The sequence below is a fragment of the Microdochium trichocladiopsis genome (assembly GCF_020744255.1).
Source record: "Microdochium trichocladiopsis strain MPI-CAGE-CH-0230 chromosome Unknown B0I36scaffold_1, whole genome shotgun sequence".
In the NCBI taxonomy this organism is placed as follows: Eukaryota; Fungi; Ascomycota; class Sordariomycetes; order Xylariales; family Microdochiaceae; genus Microdochium; species Microdochium trichocladiopsis.
The window spans coordinates 5,177,796-5,196,414 of record NW_025763544.1 but is presented as its reverse complement, the minus strand read 5'-3'; the positions used below and the strand labels follow the sequence as shown (position 1 = coordinate 5,196,414).

The following is an 18,619-nucleotide window of genomic DNA, read 5'->3' as shown; positions in this document are numbered from 1 at the left end:
GTGGGGGAGACCTGACCTGTCGGCAGCACTGCCCTGGGCTTCATTGTGGCTTGGCAGATGGGTTGGACCATGCTGACCTAAATGGCTGCCTGGTGGGCGGAGGATAAGATCCTTGAACAACAAGCATGAAATAGACGTGCATTACACAGTACAAATCGTCCATCATCCTGGCGGGGTTGAATTGGCTCACCTCTTTTCTTGGAACCGGTCTCACATCTGATTTGACATATTCTAGTGCTTCTTAGGACTATCGTAATGACTTCAACAGCCCAACCAGTTCTGCTCAGCTGGGGTTGCGACGGCTCGGTTCGGCCCAACTTCCGCGCATCGAGTTTTCTTTCCCTAAGCTACCATTCCTGTATGGAGCGGGGCGGACTTGAGCCGCACCGAGGCTGATGTGACGCTTGCCTGGAGGTCTATTGAATCCGTCATAATTATCTTCCAGAAGGAATAGCCGGCGTAGATCGTGTCGTGGTGTATGGAGGGAGTGTTGGGAGAAGCTGGCAATTGCCTGCTCACGCCAGAGCGAGTGGCATCCCGCACCTTGAGGCGACATGCTCCTCTGACCGAGACTCGATTGTCCCCGGGCCGGCGGTCTGGATGTGCGAAGGAAGGGTTGCTGGGTGGGCAGAGGCGGCTTACTTCGGGGCAGCAGGTCCAGAGGTCTCGGCAGGGCAACTCGGGACCACGACGGCCCTCCGCTGCGCCGATGCCCACAAAAGACGTCCCAACACGCCGTTGTGGCAGCGACGACCCGCCGATGGTCGCCTCGACGGCAGCAATCGCCGCCCAGTTGGAGCCGACCGGCACCGTCTTCCCCAGACCCCTTATTCCATGTCTCCTCCCCCGCATGCACCCCTCTTGAATCTTCGTCCACGCGACATTTCCCCAAAATTCCCAACACTGCAGGCTTCGGCTCTGATCGCTGTAAAGACATCATGGCTGCTACTGTCAAGGCCCCGGCGGCCGAGCTCTGGAGACATCCAGACCCGACCTCGACACACATGTACAAGTTCCTCGAATCCGTCAGGGACAAGTACACACTCGATATCAACGACTATCCGGGCCTTTACAAATGGTCTGTCGACAACATTGCAGACTTTTGGGACCAGGTGTGGCACTTCTGCGGCATCAAAGCCTCTCAACCTTACACGGAAGTCAGTATATGTAGTGTCCCGGACCATCCTCCTGACTTGCACACAATAAGCCACACGTGCCCCGATATATCGCTTCCGTAGGCCGTCATCTCTGTCTCGGTTCAGTATGCTGATGAGTCTATAGGTTCTACCTGCCAATGCGGCAATGTATCCACGGCCAGATTTCTTTGCCGGGGCCCGGCTCAACTTTGCTGAGAACCTGCTCTTTCCAGCAAAGGCAGAAGTTTCCGACTCTGGCGTGGCTGTCATCACTGCGACCGAACTGGAGGATCGTCCGCGGGAAACGACCTGGGCCGAGCTCAGAGAGGCCGTTCGGCAGTGCTCAAACGTGCTGAGAGCGTCCGGTCTGAAGCCCAAGGACGTCGTGGCCTGCTTTGTCTCAAACCACGTCGAAGCCATGGTTGCCATGCTTGCAGCCACGTCCATTGGTGCCATCTGGACAGGCATCAGCCCAGACACGGGAGTGAGTGCGGTTCTGGACCGGCTCGCCCAGATCGAGCCCAAGGTGCTCTTTGCGGACAATGGCATGGTGTATAACGGCAAGGAGTGGTCGAGTACAGCAAAGACAGCAGAGATTGTGGATGTGCTTGTCACGAAAGGGCTCAAGACGGTTGTGGTCATAAACAACATTTCGGTGCCCTTGGATTTGGACGTACTGGAGAGCAAAGGCGTCAAGGCAGTCGAGTACGAGGCTTTTCTGAAGAGGTACGGCAGCATCCTTGAAAAATACCGTACCCGCCATCGTCATGCGGATGGACTGATTGATCTTCCAGTTCCGGGCCCGAGAAGCTGCAGTTCGAGCAGCTGCCACCTTCGCATCCTCTCTATGTACTGTACTCGAGTGGCACGACTGGCCTGCCCAAGGCCATTGTGCATACCGTTGCCGGCACCCTGCTCCAGCACAAGAAAGAGCACCACCTCCACTGCGATATGGACTCAAGCTCGCGAATGCTATACTTCAGCACCGTTAGTTGGATGATGTGGCACTTTGCCGCTTCTGCATTGGCCTGCGGCTCGTCCCTTGTGCTCTATTCTGGCAGCCCTTTCAGGCCCAACGGGTTCCTGTCAATGCCCAAGCTCATCGAGCAGCTCAAGATCACCCATTTCGGAACATCGGCAGCCTACTTGACGACGCTCGAGGCAAACAATGTCAAACCGATGGAGAACTATGATCTGTCACATCTACAAGCTATATACTCAACCGCCTCACCACTTCCGCCGTCTACATTCTCGTACATCTACGAGGCATTCCCATCACACATCAACTTGGGATCCATCACTGGAGGCACCGACATAATTTCTCTGTTCGGCGCCCCTTGCCCCCTGCTGCCTGTCCGTGTGGGCGAGATCCAGTGCGCCGGCCTGGGCATGGCAATTGGTGTGGCCGATGCCATTACAGGCGAGCCCACGCCTGGAGAGGACGGCGAGCTGGTCTGCACAAAGCCCTTCCCCTGCCAGCCCCTGACATTCTGGGGCGCAAATGGCGACGAGAAGTACAAGTCGAGCTACTTTGACAGGTTTGAGGGGATTTGGCATCACGGCGATTTCGTCCGCATTGACCCACAGACGGGCGGCCTGACTATGCTCGGGCGCAGCGACGGCGTGCTGAAGCCCTCGGGTGTCAGGTTCGGCAGTGCGGAGATCTACAACATCCTCACGCGTTTCTTTGCTAGTGAAGTCGAGGATGCGGTGTGCGTCGGCAGGCGGCGGGAGACCGATCGGGACGAGACAGTATGTCTCTTTGTAGTGATGCGTGAAGATGTCCAATTCTCGGATGACCTGCGCACCCGCCTCAAGACCGTCATCAGGAAGGAACTCAGTCCACGTCACGTCCCTGGAGTTGTTGAGGAGTGTGGTCCAGCTGGAATCCCCAAGACGGGGAATGGCAAGAAGTAAGTCGCCCCCACCTGTCGATGAAGGAGTAGGCACGATTAGCGCGCACGTGCTATACACAGTGCTTTTGTTTCGAAACGCTAACTTGGGTTCGTAATAGGATCGAGGTCGCCGTGAAGCAGATCATCTCAGGCATCAAGATCAAGACAAATGCCAGTGTGGCGAACCCAGAAGCACTGGCGTGGTTCGAATCTTGGGCCGCCTCACAGTCTTAAGCATTTGCAAGGGAACCGGGACAGCCATAGACCCTATTGTGCGAGGGTTCATTCTTTTCTGCATGGTCTGGGAGACAAAATGATAGATGGCTCGGTTTAGGCCAAGTTAATAGACAACGTATTGCAACTCCTGTGAGTGGTTGAATTCCGAGGCTGGCGGTAATCACTGCCCGCTGGCGCCGTGTCATTCGCTGCATGAGGCCTCTGCACGATCTGCCGTCGATAATCATACTCATTCCCATCCAAAGGCGGACGGCCAGTAATTCGTGTGAGTGGTCTATGTCTATTCCTATTGCTCATCCACCTTGCTACCCCTACTACAAATGTCCTTGGGAGGTGCAATGGGTATCCGAATGCCTCGTTAATGCACCTGAACGAAAACACAGACGCAAAACCGGTCACCACATGATCTCTCTCAGCCGCTCCTTGTCCGCCTCTCCGCCAAAGATGACGTCGATGGTCTTGCGCCCAAGGAGGGTAATGTCATCCCGGGTGAGTTCAAAGTACTGCTGGACAAGACGCCACTCGTTGGAGAGGGGACTTTCAAAGACGCCCACATCGTCGGTCTACACAATATTCCAAGAACAAAAAGAAGGGCTGTCAGTAAGAAGGCTCTCACTTGGAACACAGTAGACCGGAGCAAAAGGGGGGGAAAGGACAAGAACTCACGCATGGCATAATGACCGGGCCATTCTGGACCCTCCACCACTCCCCAAAGTGATGCACGTCAAAGCTGCCGACAATCATCTTGAGCTGGACGTTCGAGCTGAGGCAAAGCTCCAGACCGATAGGCTGGCCCCGTCGGCCGCCCTCGCCCTCGCCCTCGCCCTCGCCGCCACCTCTGCCATACGCGATTAGCTGCTCCTTGATCCGGTCCGGCACGTGGATGACGTGGCCCAGCCTCGAGGGCCGCCAGTCCAGGATGGTCTGCAGCTCCTCGTCGGTGCCCGTGCTCGCCGCCTCGGCAAAGTGGATGGTGAGCTGCAGCCCGGCCTCGCGGGCCGCGTGCATGACGGGGGTGAACATGGCGATCTGCCCGCACCGCGCGGCCGTGTCGCCGCAGAGATCGAGACCTACGACACCACCTGCTTTTTCACCACCTGCTCCTTCTCCTCCTGCCATGAACGTCCTCGCCAGGTTCAGCACCTCCCACGCCTCGTCGACAGAGTTCCGCCGGTCGACGGACAAAATCAGCCTGACTCGAATTCCACTGCCTCTGGTGGTGGTGGTGGTGGTGGTGGCTCCTCCCTCCCCTCCTCCTCCATCTCCGCCGGCAGAAGCAGCAGCGGCACCCTCGCTCTCCGCCTCGGCAATCGCCTCCAGCACCGCGCGCACATAGCCCGCCTTGTCCAGCCCCGCGGCGGGTATGCCGCGCGGGGTGGTCCGCAGCTCGAGGTACACGACGCCGTCGGCGGCGAAGTCGTGGACGACCTGTTTAGTCGAGCGCCGCAGGGACGGCAAGTCGTTGATCAGGCGGTATATGTAGGATGAGAAGAGAGGGAAGAAGCTTTGAGGTGGGGGAGAAAAAAGGGAGCCGTCGTCAGCTACTTGTACTTTGGCCTTGAGAAATCCCAAAATCTTACAACCCCTTGGTTGTGATTTGGGGGCAAGATGAGGGGAGGAACAATGGGGTGTTTTTTTTTGGTTGAGCTCTTCTCGTTATTCTCCGTCGGGCAGAACTCGCGAGTCGCAAAAGATAAAGGCGACGCCGCAAGTCACTGGACAAGGGCAAACAAAGGTTGCGCAAACAACCACCCAAACCCACCGAGCTCACCTCTCAGTGTTCAATAGAAAAGACAACAAACGGGGGGGGGGGGACCAAGCCCGAAACAGAAATAGAAAAGAAAGGGTAAGCAAGGATAACAAACGGCTTACCTCGTCAGATCATGATCGTGCCTCCCTTCAGGCATAACCACCAGCGGATCCTCCAGGTCCTCTGCCTCTCCCTTAGCCCTCTTGTCGCGCCATATCTCGTGCAGGCACCGCCGCGTAATGCTACCAGTGAGATGAGCGTGGAGCTGTTTTTGAAACCCGCAGGAAACATACGCCATCGACAATTAGTCTAAAACTCGGCACTCCTGCTATCGTGCGCACACGTTCGCCAGACTGTTTCTCTACACGCTGGTAGGTGCTTTGACCAGACAGAAACGGAACGTGTACAATCCGAGATACTGCTGACCGGGAACATACCTCGATTTTGGGCATCGCCCGAAAGTCCAGCACGTCGTCTCCTGTCGTCGTCGTCGCCATGGCTCCTCCTCCTTTCCTTCCCCCTCACGGTCCTTGCTTCCTCCAGGCAGAATTGTGCCCGGCGGCAGTGTTACTAAAAGACTCGGATAGGAAACTGCTCGCACCCGTCGTCTGTCATGTGCTGAGGGCTGATATCTTGACTTTCTCAAGATTTGTCGCCACGGTCGTAAAAGGAGATGATTTGTGTTGTTGTAGCTTTCCGATTCTGTTCCCTTTGGTGACACAAAGCGAGAAGCTCGCAAGCGGACGGGCTGGCGGCCGGTGCCGGCGCGGACTTCCGTTCCGACGGGCGATTGGGAGATGAGGATCGGACAGTGCACTAGACAGTGCTTGAACGGTGCCATATGCAGAACCCTCGGGTTATCACCACGAAAGTGCCTCCAATAAGCATTCTTTGGGGAAGTCTGACAATAGAGCCCAATCGACATCAAGACATATATTTTTCTCTTTTCGACGCAACGGGAAAGACATTGACTGGATAAAAGAAAAGAGGTAGTAATGAACAAAGCCTGGAATGCCCCCCCAGCAGGAATAAGTGCACGCTACATTTGCCCTGCCCCCTCATCGCCCCGACCTACGACTTTTGATCCCTCCCATGCCCGCGGCTCTGCATGTGTAGAAAAACCAACATCTCCTGCCAGACACGACCCCTTCGCCACAATCTCTGAGCTTCCATCTATATAACACATCCTGACGCCAAGGGTCGTGTCCTGGCAGGCCGCTCCTACAACCACCTTACCAGCCTCGCCGGTGCAAAGACCCGCGTTGGCGACTGCGCAGAGATCTACAACAAAGCTGAGGCTGGTCTCCAAAACTAAATAAGAAAATAAAATAGAGGGCAAAAGCCGCCGGTTGTGGGTCCATTATTAGAACGGGTCAAATATTTGGGTATAGTCCATCGGCAGCGGATGGTGTCGTCGTGTCGTAGTCGGGCCGTGCGGACATGGCTGCTTATGGTATTGAAAACAGACATCGCGCGTTGCTTGGTGGTGCTTGTAATAACGTCCCGTCGAGTACAGGGCAGCAAGCCCAGTCCACATGATGATTAAGGTCTGGGGTCAAGCTCGAGTGTCCGGAAATGGTCATTGCGCAAATGGCCATGGCGTATCGTCCCAGTGGGCAGGTTAGTACGCCCAGATTTTCAGCTAGGACATCGTTAGCAATAGCCTTCAACAAGGGCGATTGTGGTTGCGCAGCGAAGACTTACCACTGAATCCCAAGAACCCGTGCACAAGCTGATGCCGTCGTTGCTCACACCCAAGCAGCTGACCCTGTTCTCGTGGCCAACGAGAGCGCCGACCTTCTCTCCCCGTGTGATATCCCAGACCTAGATACTCGGGTTAGTCGTACGGCAACTAACGAGACTCGTAATGGTGATAGCTGTTTCCACATACCTTGCACTCAAAGTCGTCGTAGCCGGCAAACAAGAGACGTCCTGAGACGGAGGTGGCGACGGAAGTGATACCGCAGAGAATGGACTCGGACTGTAAATACTGGTTAGCACCCTTGTATGCACGGCCCAAGATGGCGACTGGAAGGCAGGGGGGGAAAAAAACTTACGCCGTAAAGGTTGAGCTCGCGATCAGCACGGATATCGAAGAGACGGCAGGTAGCATCATCCGAGCCAGTAACAAAAGAGTGGCCGTCGGGGAAGAACTGGATGGCGTTGATGTCGGACTCGTGGCCAGCGAAGGTCTGGACGGCCTTGCCGGCACGGATATCCCAAAGCTTGGCGAAGGCATCGCAGGCGCCCGAGATGAAGGTGTTCTGGTTGGTCGGGTTCAGGCTAATGCTCATGACATCGCCGAGGTGGTCGGCAAACTCCATGACCTTGGTGCCGGTCTCGATATCCCACTTCATACAGGTCATATCGCCGGACGAGGTCAGGATGCTCCGGTCGTTGATGAAGCGACAGCAGGAGAGGTAGCCGGCGTGGCCAGAAAGCTCACGAGCGACACGGGTGGGGCCTTCTCTGTTCTGGTTGAGGTTGTAGATGGAGCAGATGTTGTCGAGACCACCGCACGCGACGTAGTTGCCGCTCGGGGCATACGCACAGGTCATGACCCAGGACGACCGCAGAGGAATGGCGTGCACCTTGTTTGTCGTGTACGCGTCCCAGATGATAAGCTTGCCATCTTGCGAGGCGGAAACCAGATGCCTCCGGTCGGTCGACCAGTGCATGGCGTAAATCTTGGCGAGATGGCCCTTGAGGGTTCTCTTGGTCTTCATCAACTGATTCTTGGGTATGGGCTCATGGGACTGCGATGCCACATTGCGCACTGCAGAGAAGGCAAACAGGTCAGTTTACTGGTGCTTGGTCGGGGAGGGCAAGTGGTTTTCGCAATGGAGTAGCGAATGCTCGCAACGCGAGTCGATGCGTCCCAACAACGCACTTGGTCAATGCAGCGTGCAGGCGCAAAAAGCACGGCATTGATGCAAGCGATGATGAGGAGACATGCGACGCCAATTGACGCAGGGTGGTTAGCTGTCAATGGCCTGGGGAAACTCACGAGTCGTGTCGGCAAGCTCATCCTTCTTGCGCTTGATCCGGTCCTTGAGGGTCTCTGCCTCGCGACGCGCCTGCTGGATGCGCGCCTGCATCGCCTCGGGCGACACCTCGTTCTGCCTTGAGGAGTCCATGGCTGACGGCTGGACGGCGTGGACTGGAAGATTCGCGTCTGGGGAAGAAGAAAAGGGGGCGCGACGACGAGGTGCGTCTCTGGCGAGTCGAGACGAGGGCGGACGTGGATGGAAAAAGGAGAGTGAGAGACTAGGAGAAGAAGCGACTGGGCAGGCGTGGCCTCGTAGTCGTCGTTGGCGGAGTCGTCGTCGTGGGAGTCGTGCTCTCGTCGCTTGCCAGAGGAAGCCGGGCAGGCTGGATTGGCAGTTGAGACTGGACGGGCTGCTGCTTGACCAGAGTGTGGAGAGGACGGACTGAGGCGAGGGAAGGGAGGAGGGAGGGAAAAGGGACGGGCCAGCAGAGGTTAGCTGGAGCGCAGCCGACGGGGGTGGGTGGAGAGCAGCAGCAGCCGGCAGGTAAGCTCTCTCTCTCGCTCAGGCACAGCACACACCAGAGCAGAGCAGAGCAGGGCAGAGCTCCCAGCCCAGCACACAAGAGAAGCGGTGCTACTGTAGCTAGTACCGCAGAGGCCCTTGACCTCCCAGGCAAGGCCGGGATGCAGGGTAGTCGAGAGGGCAGAGCGCACGCAGGGAGCCCCTGGCCTCTCCTCTCCAGGGGGATCCGACCGGGGTGTCCAGGGGCCGCGCCCTCTGCGGCGACTCGAAAGCCAGCCCGACAGCTTCTCGTGACCCTGCCCAGCATCAACTTTTACAACACATGAGCATCGTGATGCCATCTCTGGACCACCCAGGCCACCGACTTACTAAGTCCCATCCCATAGCGACCCTGTCGCCCGTCGCACAATGGCCAATGGACCGGCCTGTGCAGCTCCTCGTCCCAGGCAAAGCAGCACCGCACAAATCTCCATCCACAACGAGGGCATCACCACGTCGAGTCTGAGGAGCATGTCTTGTCTCCGCACAATCATTTGCGGCAACAAAAGCAATGCTGGCTGGTTCTGTTAATGCTCGATTTCCACTGGATCCCAACCGCAGCGCCGCGCAATACTCAGCAATTGCCTCTCATAATGGCCATATCTGCCTATCGGTTATTCGACCTGCTGGTGCCAGGCTCGTCCGAAGCTCCTCGCACCGGGCGGCGCCCACTAGGCTGCACGGCTAGTGAAAGGCGGACATATCAGGAGCCCCGTCAACGACAGCCTCATGGTCGGGCATGCACATCTCGAGATGCTGTTGACAGTTGGCACGCTAGTTGGCTGCGCTTGCGCCAGCTTGCAGTCCAGCTGGTGAGCTTCCGGATCTGCACTCTGGGGGGGTGGTCTGGGCATCAGCCAGGTTCTCTGAGCATGGTGGTGCCATCACCCACTTAGGGAGTAGTGTCGAATCTCGCTGGAAACGGTGGAGAACTGTGGCAGAGACAGCCATTAGCCTCCGATGCCCGTGTGCTCAGATCTCGTAATTGGATGGGCTCGAGCTCGCGCCCACAGCTGGTCGTGTCGGGCCTCCTGCCATCAAGTGCCGACCAAGACCACACGGCAAGGATGTCATTGTCCATTCCTCGACATTAGATTCTGCTTACTACAGAATTGAAGGTCAGCACTTGCACTGCCGCTCCTCTTGCGCCGTGCAGAGCAGGGCTCGGCATCTGGGGGTCCAGATCTTGACTGTGGCGTCAGTATCCCGCATCTATTGGGGGGCCATTCGTCTGCTGGAATGGAGAACGTAAACTCTATCTAGAAGCCGTGTCTCGAAGCGGGACTCAAGGCTGCATCGTCCTTTGCAGCACGGCCTCCTCATGACATCAAAGACCACTCAGTCGCCCGCATTCGTCTCTGAGCCGCGACTGTCATCATGGGCAAACCGCCTGGCGAGGCACTCGTCGCTGCCGCCCGTTCGCGACATTGCCGATCTAGGTAGCGTACGCAGCCAAGTGGAGTGGGTGCGGACGCTTGGTCGGTGAGTGCTATGGATGTAGCGTGCCCTTTTGACCTGTCCAAAGCCACAGGCACAAATATTGGGCCTCGAGTCATTCATCTCAGCACCGAGGGCTGCAACACGCGGCAGGCACTCACTGTACCCATGAGCATTGGCCTTGAGACGGCGGGCGGTTGTGAGGACCTTTGAACAAGTATTCCGGAGCGACGCAGCCAACTCGCTCAGGCTTGGATGTCGACTCATGCGGGCCCGGCACGACACACTCTGCAGCTTTCTGTGAAGTTGTCGCCGCGTTGATCGTTCAGGACATGGTCCAGGGGTGAGGTGAGCTGGGATGGGATGGGGTGGCCCCCCTGACTTTGTTGTTGGATGGTGGACCCCAGACGCCTTGGAAATTGAGACGAACGGGGGTGGAGCCCGTTGCCCAGGGGGCGATCCTGCTAGGACTTGCCGTCGTGCAAATAGTGAGGGCATCTCGGGCCCATGGCATTGAATGGCCCCACGAGCGGTCGCCAAGGGCTCCAAGTCTGGCGCCTCTGGGAGGGGCACAACCGAGATTATCTATCGGAATCGTCGCAAGTGGGCGGGACTCATCAAATGTCTCTCGACACCGGTGCAGGAGCGTTGTATCCAGATGTCGGCTGAGTCGACAAATGCTGCTGGGAAAGCAGTGCCATATAACCAGCGATGGCTGGCCATTAACGTTTGGTCATGTTTCGTGCGCCCCTAGCCAAAGCTCTGGATAGCTTGCACGTTCTTGCCTACAACAAGGGCGTTCCTTGAGTAGTGCAGATAAGTACCTTAGGGCATCTGGCACTTTCCCTAATCCTTGCGGGCCATGTCATGTGCTCGACTTGGTTGAACACAATACTTTTCCTGCTGCTACGTTCCAAGACCCAACTGCAGCTGGCCAAGATACCACGGCTTCGCATTATCGAGCATCTCAATCGAGACTGGTTTGACGTTGGGTGATGCAAACGGTACAGCTTCGCGTCACGGTGTGAAGACAGCCTGGTGCTTCATGAGAAGTTCTCGACTTCCAGAAGCCCCGACGACCGCCAGGATCAAATCACGGAACACGAACCCTGGTCGATGACCGTGGCGAGGCATCTCCCGCCCGGGCGATCGTCTTGAAACCCGAATATGGCAACCCTAGCTCAGAGTGAGAAAGACCTCCGAGACTATCGTCCTCCAGTCTGAATGATTGGCTCTCCGCTCAGCACAGAGAGCCTTTATTCTCCAAGCCCCGGGCGTCAAAGACCCAGTTCGCCCGAGACGGAGGAGGAGAAGTAGTCGCGAACCCATGCAAGCGACGTAGCCCACTTGGCCGCCCCGTCAAAAGCAGATTGCTCCGTGTCAATTCTGCAATTCACCACCTCGGTATCCTCGGCACCTTCCTACTCGGGCGCCTAGCAGCACAGGCCGTCCTGACTTTGTCCCTTGAACAGTCTTAATTGTCTGCTTAGGAATTCGCGCCTCGAGCCGGCCCTCGCCAGAGATGAGCTGCACCGCCGACGGGCTCGAGGGCACCTGTCGGCCATTTCTCAGGATGGCCAGCTCTCCAATCAATCAGACACTCCGCACAGGGACATACATTCGCTGCTTGCTTCACGAGCCAGTCATACTGTCCACCGAGACACAAAGCGGCCCAACAGTCGCGCAGAACTCAGGGTCCCTTTCTGTGCATGAGGATCTGGAGCAGCATTCAGCACTCCGACGCCACGGCAATGTGTTGTTCCTGGATCCCTGGGGAAAGGGGCTGGCACGTCATTCCCTATTCGATCAGGCGGCACAGCGTCGCATTCTACACCAGGCCATGTTGCATTCGGCCCCACCGTCCGACAGTTTGGAGATTGCACCAACTTGAACTTCCGCCCTCATGTCAACCCAGCTCTGCGAGATCCGCAATGGTAATTTTGTCGTTGTTGGTGGCGAGCTCAATATGACACTACACTTGTCTCCAACTTCTATACCATTTGACGGCTCGAAACATATATCTGACGCAGATTTGGTACGGCTGCCCGGATTTGTACCGGGCGCTGGTATCGACGTTCAGTCTTCAGCCTTTCTCTCAGTAGGTGTCATGGTCGTTGACAGGAAATGGCATGAATAGGCTCGCGGCGACTCTACGCCGTGGAGAAATGCCCATATGAAGAAGTCAACGGCGTAGCTCTGCCAACAAGTAATTGCATGCGCGATGGCAATGTCTGATGGCGCTGGGTAGACCCGACAAATCTGTGTGGACGATTGAAAATGGACGTGTGCATGAACCCAGTCCTTCAGAGAAGGCCATTTGAGATGGTGGGACATTGTTATCTTTGTGAAACAAGTCGTCGCGAGCTGGGCAATCAACCATGAGCTCCTAATGTTCTTATTGTGAGGTGAGTAGAGCAGCCAGAACTTGCGAGAATGATTGCTGGCTCTCGCGGACATTGAAGAAGAGCTTGAGTTAGAATTCCTTTTGCTATCAGCCGGTTAGGAAGCAGGTGATGTAGCACATCCCTGAGGAGCCGTGGTCCGACATTGAGCTCGATCGCATCCGGCTATACATGACGGGGTCAGAAGTATTTATCGACTCTGACAAGGTAAACAAAGCACAATGGCAGCAATCTCTAGCCCGCGGAATGCTATTCGTCGTGTTGGCATCTCGTCATTCACAGAAGAGGATGTCTGAAGAGGCGTTTGAGATGCCTATTGCGTTGAAGCTGTGAGTCTGTCTTTTCCGTCCTTCCAGGTAGATAGTCGTCGTAGTGAAAAATGCCGAAACACTGAAGTATGGGACAAGCATATATCAAGCTCCCACTTAGCGGCAAGAGTTGTCTCGGTCGAGTCACAACACGCTGCCTTGGTCATTACTTCCATCCGAGGGTCACGGTTATTTGAGATGAGATCGTTCAAGGTCACAGTAGCATTCGGGCAATGTTGATGTGACCCTAAGATCGATTTGCGCGGGCTCACCGGACGAACTGGCGCGGGATGATCGTTTGTGGTGTGTCGGAGCACAGAGAGGGCCTGTGGGACTTGTATTTGTCGTTGACAGGTAAGCTTCTACCTGCCATGAAGCCCATATCCAACTGTCGCCAGAGCAGAATTTTATATTGCTTGATACCTGACATGCAGTGTTGTGTTCAAGATTCGGAGCTTTGCTACCGATGGCGGCGACTACCGTGAAGAGTGACGAAGTCAAAACTGCAAAGCCTCGGCGATGGAGTAAATCACCATCCAATTATTTTTTAGGGGTTTTTATTTTTTATTAAATTGCAGTCTTATCTAGGGAGAAGGGCCGGGGTATTGGCTTATTCGATCATAACCTTGGGCGCCCAGAGTCGTCATGGTTTCCGCCCGGCGAAAGACCAATGTGAAAAGTTACTCAACAAAGTGCACATTGAGTCCTCCGAATATATAGCCACGATCCGGCCTAATCGGATTATTCAGGAGTATTATCCAATTACGCCACAGTTAAGAGCCTTGAATAGATCCGGGCTACTTAGTACTCGCAGCTGCGTCGAAGCTCATCGTGAATCTCGTGGCTGCACTTGTCGAGCGAGGGGTGACCGAACTGGTGCTTGCAGCATTTGCCTGGAATGTTCCAATCGTTACGGGTTGGCGTTGTCGGTTGCCATTGAGATCCAGAACCCAAGTGCTCATAAGCAATGCAGTTTGCAAGCATGCCTAGCGCACAAGCTCGTGCCCAGATGTGTGAAATGGTAATGTCATAGAGGTTAAGCCAAATTGTCGCCCCAGGATACTCATCAAGGGGCCACCTCTGCATTGAGCTGTGCAACAAGATTCCTCTTGATGATGCAGGCTGCATGTGTGTTTGGACCAAAAACAATAAGACCGTGTGGTACACGCGGAAGAGCAGGCCGTGTACTCTTCTTCCCCCCTGAAGGACCCCATTCGCACCCAGTCAAGCGCAGATTCAAGATTCTATGCTTCCGGTTTCGGTTATCTAGGAATTTAACACCGACTAACAGCAGAGCCGCTGGAGCCACTTAATGAAAGTGGTATTTCTTACGATACCTATCTGAACATGAAAACCCCAATGACCACACACATAGTCACTACACTTTCCGCGTGCTCGAGCCCGGACCTGGTACTTGATCTCACCATACCGTAAACACTTAATACAAGATTAAGCAGGATTCCCCTGACACCAGAAAATGGGGGCACATTTCGCGATTCGATTGGCTAAAACCATAGCCTGTGAAAACTATGACTTGTGCCCTACATGTCTGGTGGTTGTGTCGACTTAAGTATTCCCTCTCCTGGGGTTACATGCATGAGTTGGATCCTGCTCGACACGGATGATTTGTGCTGCTCTCGCTAACACGCAGGTGTTTCATTTGTTGTTCAGAGTCTGTAATGATGACGACGACAGTGAGCCCTCCAATACTCCATGTGCCTGCCTATAACATCTTTGGTTACCAAAACCCAAAGTGCAGTGCCCGCGTGATAGACCTCCTTGATCAGGCAGGTACAGGCTATTAGGTAGTCTGGAACGAGGCCAGGATCTAGGTATCAGAGACCTCATCAACTCTAGATGGATACAGACAGCTCGAAAGGACAACAAGCTGACACTGCAGCCCGGACCTCTCTTTCCGAGTAGCCATTACTCACACCGTCAACCTTGATACAACCCAGGTCCGACAATTGCCGCCACGGGAAGGTGAACAAGCAAGCGAGCGACGACCTTTCACGGCCCACACCCAGGTTGCAGCGCGTCAAGCCTATCCCGCGGGAGCGTCTTTCTGCATCAGATATATTGCTCGCCATTGCGGTCTACGGCTGGATCTCCCCGTCCCCACCGGCACCTGCTGCTCCGTGGGGGATGCCGTATGGTCTCCGCTCACGACGACACCGTTGCAAAGGACATCTCCCCATCACCGCACCGGTTCCCCCACAGGCATGTGGTTGATCGATTGCCTATCCGCGCCAGAGAGAGGAAGCTGTTCACCGTACGGTGTGCTTGGCAAGTGGATTATTGGAATATAGTTCGCCTCGCGGCGACCTGGACCTGCGCCACCCTGTGCAAGGGACCCAGTAAGTCGTCCCCCACGGAAGGCCAGGAACCGTGAACGGAAGAAAGGCATAACTGCCTCCAAGCGCGGCATGCTACAGACATACAAGCGAGAAAGCGGGCGAAACAAGCTGCACCTCGGAAAGAAGGTCTCCGCAGCTGGGACCTGCATGCGCGGCCTGGACGCGAGAATCCTCACAAGCCCACATATTCCGTGTCAAAAGGTGGAAAGTGCAAGACTGCACTGCCTGCCTGCAGAGAGAGCCAGGGGGGGTTGGGAAGCTGGTTTCCATCCCAAAAGATGCGGAGTCCACCAACGCGCCCCCCAAGCATATGGGGACTACGAAGCACAGTTACATCGTCCTCCGTTTCGCATGTGGGGGAGAAACGCGCGATTCTCAGGTCTGCTGCGGTTGTTTTGTGGACGTGCCTCCTCTGAATGCCTACGAGGCCGCGTGCGCTCATGTTTCTTGTTTAGTGGGGGGAAAAGTTTCAAAACAGTCCAGGTTCACAAAAGGAGCAAAAGTCGGTCGCTGGGCTCCGCGTGTTTTTCGGCCAATCGCAATAAAGTTGGCCATCTGCAGGCTGCCATACCATACCCCCCTGGCTGGGGAGGAAAGAGAAACGCCAAGATGGAGAAGGCAGAACGTGTCCTTCTGAAACGGCGAGAACGCGCGCAAGTCCACGTGGACTGTGAGGGGACTCTGGTCAAGGATTTGGGGCACGTATGTCTCGTATGATCCGTGTAGTGAAGGGACCCGTCGCCGTTTGTGGGTGTTGGCCTGTTTCCGGGAAGAGGCGGGAGGAGCGACTGCAGATCTCTGACTGGTGGGAGCTAAACTTGGAAACAGACCTAACACCTGTTCGACAGGATGGCCAATCACAACTCCGTCCTGCCAGGTAAGGCTGGTCCCAAGGATGCATGCATGTAGTCACGGTATTGGACATGTCGCCGGCGACCAAACCACGTGCGAAAGAGTATGGTGTGCTGCGGGGGAATGTGGGCGGCATGCGGCAAGACGAGGTTGGTGTTGCCGGCTCACTTCGGTCCCGAGACGCCGCTCAGACTGTGGCATGTCTTCTGTTGATCTATTATGCTACACCGATCGTGATCAGAGCCGAGCACCTCCCCAGTCACGTCAGAAGCACGATGAGGGAATCCTCAGAGAGGGACAAAAATACAAACAAGAACCCGCCAGCATTGACGACAAGGACGTCATACCCGTGCCCCGTATGGCGGAAAACCCCAGGGCCGATGCCACTTGACAGCAATCATTCTCCGTGGCGGGGGGGCCCGTCCAGTGCCGTGTGATGATGTAACGAGGCTCGAGCACGCCAACGCTTCAGCTCGGGCTCCTCGTGATTCAGCCTTGATCTGTCCTCCAGCTGTGCCTCTTCACACCACGGACAGCGCGTCTAGGCTCTGGATGCTGCTCAATGGGAACCTTTGGTTTCATCTGTCTCCGCGTGACGCAACTCTAGTTGTCAAATCAAGCCTCTCGGCAATAGGACGTGGCCCGCCTCTACCACAGCCATGACCCGTGATGTTTCCGACCTATTGAAAGTGCACGAGGCACCACTCTCTGCTCGCCACATCCTCAGCCGCAGCGATCAACCTCTCCAGAACCCCCGTCATTCGTCGAGTTGGCCCAACATTGCAGCCGCCCTCCTGGCCTGATTGCCAAACATGACTCCTGCCACTTCAAAGGAGCCTGCTCGGCCAGCGACATCATTGCTGCTATGTTTAAACCGTTGCATTTACGCTTCCGTACATCATGCATGCGCTGAACGCCGGCCCACACCCACCTTTGTCCGAGTGTCCAAGGCCACCAAACGGTCTTGTCTCACCAGGACTCGCTCTCGCCGTGACTTAAGGTTTAGCGTGCTTCACTCCAGCACCTGGATGATGGGCAACGGCAGTCCCAGTGGCCAACGCCAAACGGGAAACATTTCCAAGGCTCCCGGCACCAGCTGCGTCCAAAATTAGCTCTGCCTTCCTCCCTGCAGCATGGTTGACCACTGAATATCGAGAATCGAGCCCAGGCTGGCCCCAATCACGTGCTGTTACACGGGTAGGAAGGGAAGGAAGGTCGACCGACTATGCGCTGGACGCTCCTTTCTCATCGTCGTGGGATTACTGTGCTGCCCGTGATTGGCAGTACTTGGCAGCCATATCCGCTCGCCGCTCTGGGGTTAGGAGCAGTACATGCGGTACAACTGTTCATTGGGAGCTCTCGACGCGAATCGTTAGGCATATCCGTACCTCGGTTGTTGAATCACGGTGAAGTGCATGGAAACTGACCGTCTTTTGGAAGCCCTGGTCCAACATGGGCGGCGCCTGGGCAATGTCTCACTAGGCCTACCCCTTTGCGCCCTCTCCGCACCGCACTGACGGACTCGATCGTGGCCGGGCATGACCGACGATCACTGCCGTGACAGGAGGCAGGCAGATGAGACCGCTAGCACGGGGTCCCTGCCCTGCCCTGCCCACGCAGGCGTCACGTCCCCACCTGGTATTCGTTCCAGAAGGCTTCCTGTTTCATCACCCATGCCCAATGTCACCATGTGCAGCTATTCGTCCAAAAAGAACTGGTCAGCCCAGCGTCTCTGATTGGCAGTCACAGTAGCAGCCAATCCTGATTAACAACAATAGGGGACGCCCAGTTAAGCCCTCCAAGATCGGCTTGTTCTCGGAACTCAGTTCCACGGCTCGTACGGTTGCCGTGTGCATGACAAGGCGTCTCCGCCACAACTTGACCAGGGAATTGCGCCGATGTCCAGGCAGGGTATGAAAACTTCGGGATTTATTGATCTCGTGAGCCCATCAGTGCCTGGGTACCCTGGCCTGTCTGGCTGGGGGTCTCTGCAAGCCCTGGCGGCTGTGGCGGGATGGTCGAGCCTGCAGGAATTCGACGATGCCTTTGTCGAGGTCGGCAATGAAATGAAGGTGAGCAAAGCTGGTGGAGGCTGGTTATGCGTGCTGTTTTCTTGTGATGATGACCCAGCGGCAGCAGGCATGACGATGCTTCCTCTGTGAGCTCGGCAGTTGCTTGCTTGAGTTTGCCTAGACTGGACATTGTCGAAACCCTGGCGCCACGTTCGCAGATCACAATTTTCACCCCGGATCTCGAGCTGCCGGACCCTCAAATGTTCAACGGCTTGGCCGAGGCCCAGAACGTTGCAACACGTATGTACACTAGACCGCTGGGTCACGTTCGTCAACATCCTGAGCCTGTTCCCTCCCAGGGTAAACCGCGAGGCGGTTGACCGCATCAAAAGGACCCTGATAGGCGGCTAGGCAGTGTCTAACGCATGGTTATGCCTGCCTGTGCGATGTTATGGGACAGGGCCTCGAGGATGTCGACAGGGAAATTGGCTCGCTCATGCACCGAGTGACGGTTTGCCACAAGCGTTGTTCGTGTGTCAGTGTCTGAAAGCGGCATTGGGCATGAGCACTGACACGGACGCGCGACGACGAGGCACATGTGGCGTGTTCTGGTGGCATTCTAGCTCTTCTAGCTCTTCGGGTCCCATGCATCGTTGGGGCCGGCTCCCGTCCAGACGTCACA

At 56.0% G+C, this 18,619-nt stretch overlaps 4 protein-coding genes across 4 annotated transcripts; 1 reads left to right on the top strand and 3 right to left on the bottom strand.

Moving 5' to 3' along the window:
• Positions 1–706: 706 nt before the first annotated feature.
• On the top strand, positions 707–3,509 carry B0I36DRAFT_419990 (uncharacterized protein). Its single transcript, XM_046162145.1, has 4 exons — positions 707–1,157; positions 1,282–1,862; positions 1,931–3,049; positions 3,151–3,509. Exons 1-4 carry the CDS (start codon positions 939–941, stop codon positions 3,263–3,265), a joined length of 2,034 nt encoding a protein of 677 aa, XP_046019316.1. The 5' UTR covers positions 707–938; the 3' UTR covers positions 3,266–3,509.
• Positions 3,480–5,876, bottom strand: B0I36DRAFT_312459 (uncharacterized protein). Its single transcript, XM_046152511.1, has 4 exons — positions 5,456–5,876; positions 5,141–5,283; positions 3,935–4,772; positions 3,480–3,831 (listed from the first exon to the last, which is right to left on the bottom strand). The coding sequence occupies exons 1-4, from the start codon at positions 5,513–5,515 to the stop codon at positions 3,664–3,666; spliced, it is 1,209 nt and encodes a 402-aa protein (XP_046019315.1). The 5' UTR covers positions 5,516–5,876; the 3' UTR covers positions 3,480–3,663.
• Positions 5,877–6,639: 763 nt separating this feature from the next.
• On the bottom strand, positions 6,640–8,155 carry B0I36DRAFT_371534 (heterotrimeric G-protein beta subunit; the record flags this gene model as incomplete). The annotated part of the gene is made up of 5 exons (XM_046160019.1): positions 6,640–6,660; positions 6,723–6,842; positions 6,910–6,999; positions 7,076–7,794; positions 8,026–8,155. The coding sequence occupies 5 exons, from the start codon at positions 8,153–8,155 to the stop codon at positions 6,640–6,642; spliced, it is 1,080 nt and encodes a 359-aa protein (XP_046019314.1).
• A 1,531-nt stretch (positions 8,156–9,686) lies between these two features.
• Positions 9,687–10,792, bottom strand: B0I36DRAFT_20983 (uncharacterized protein). The gene has a single exon (XM_046148889.1). The coding sequence runs from the start codon at positions 10,502–10,504 to the stop codon at positions 9,908–9,910; it is 597 nt and encodes a 198-aa protein (XP_046019313.1). The 5' UTR covers positions 10,505–10,792; the 3' UTR covers positions 9,687–9,907.
• Between the last annotated feature and the right edge of the window lie 7,827 nt (positions 10,793–18,619).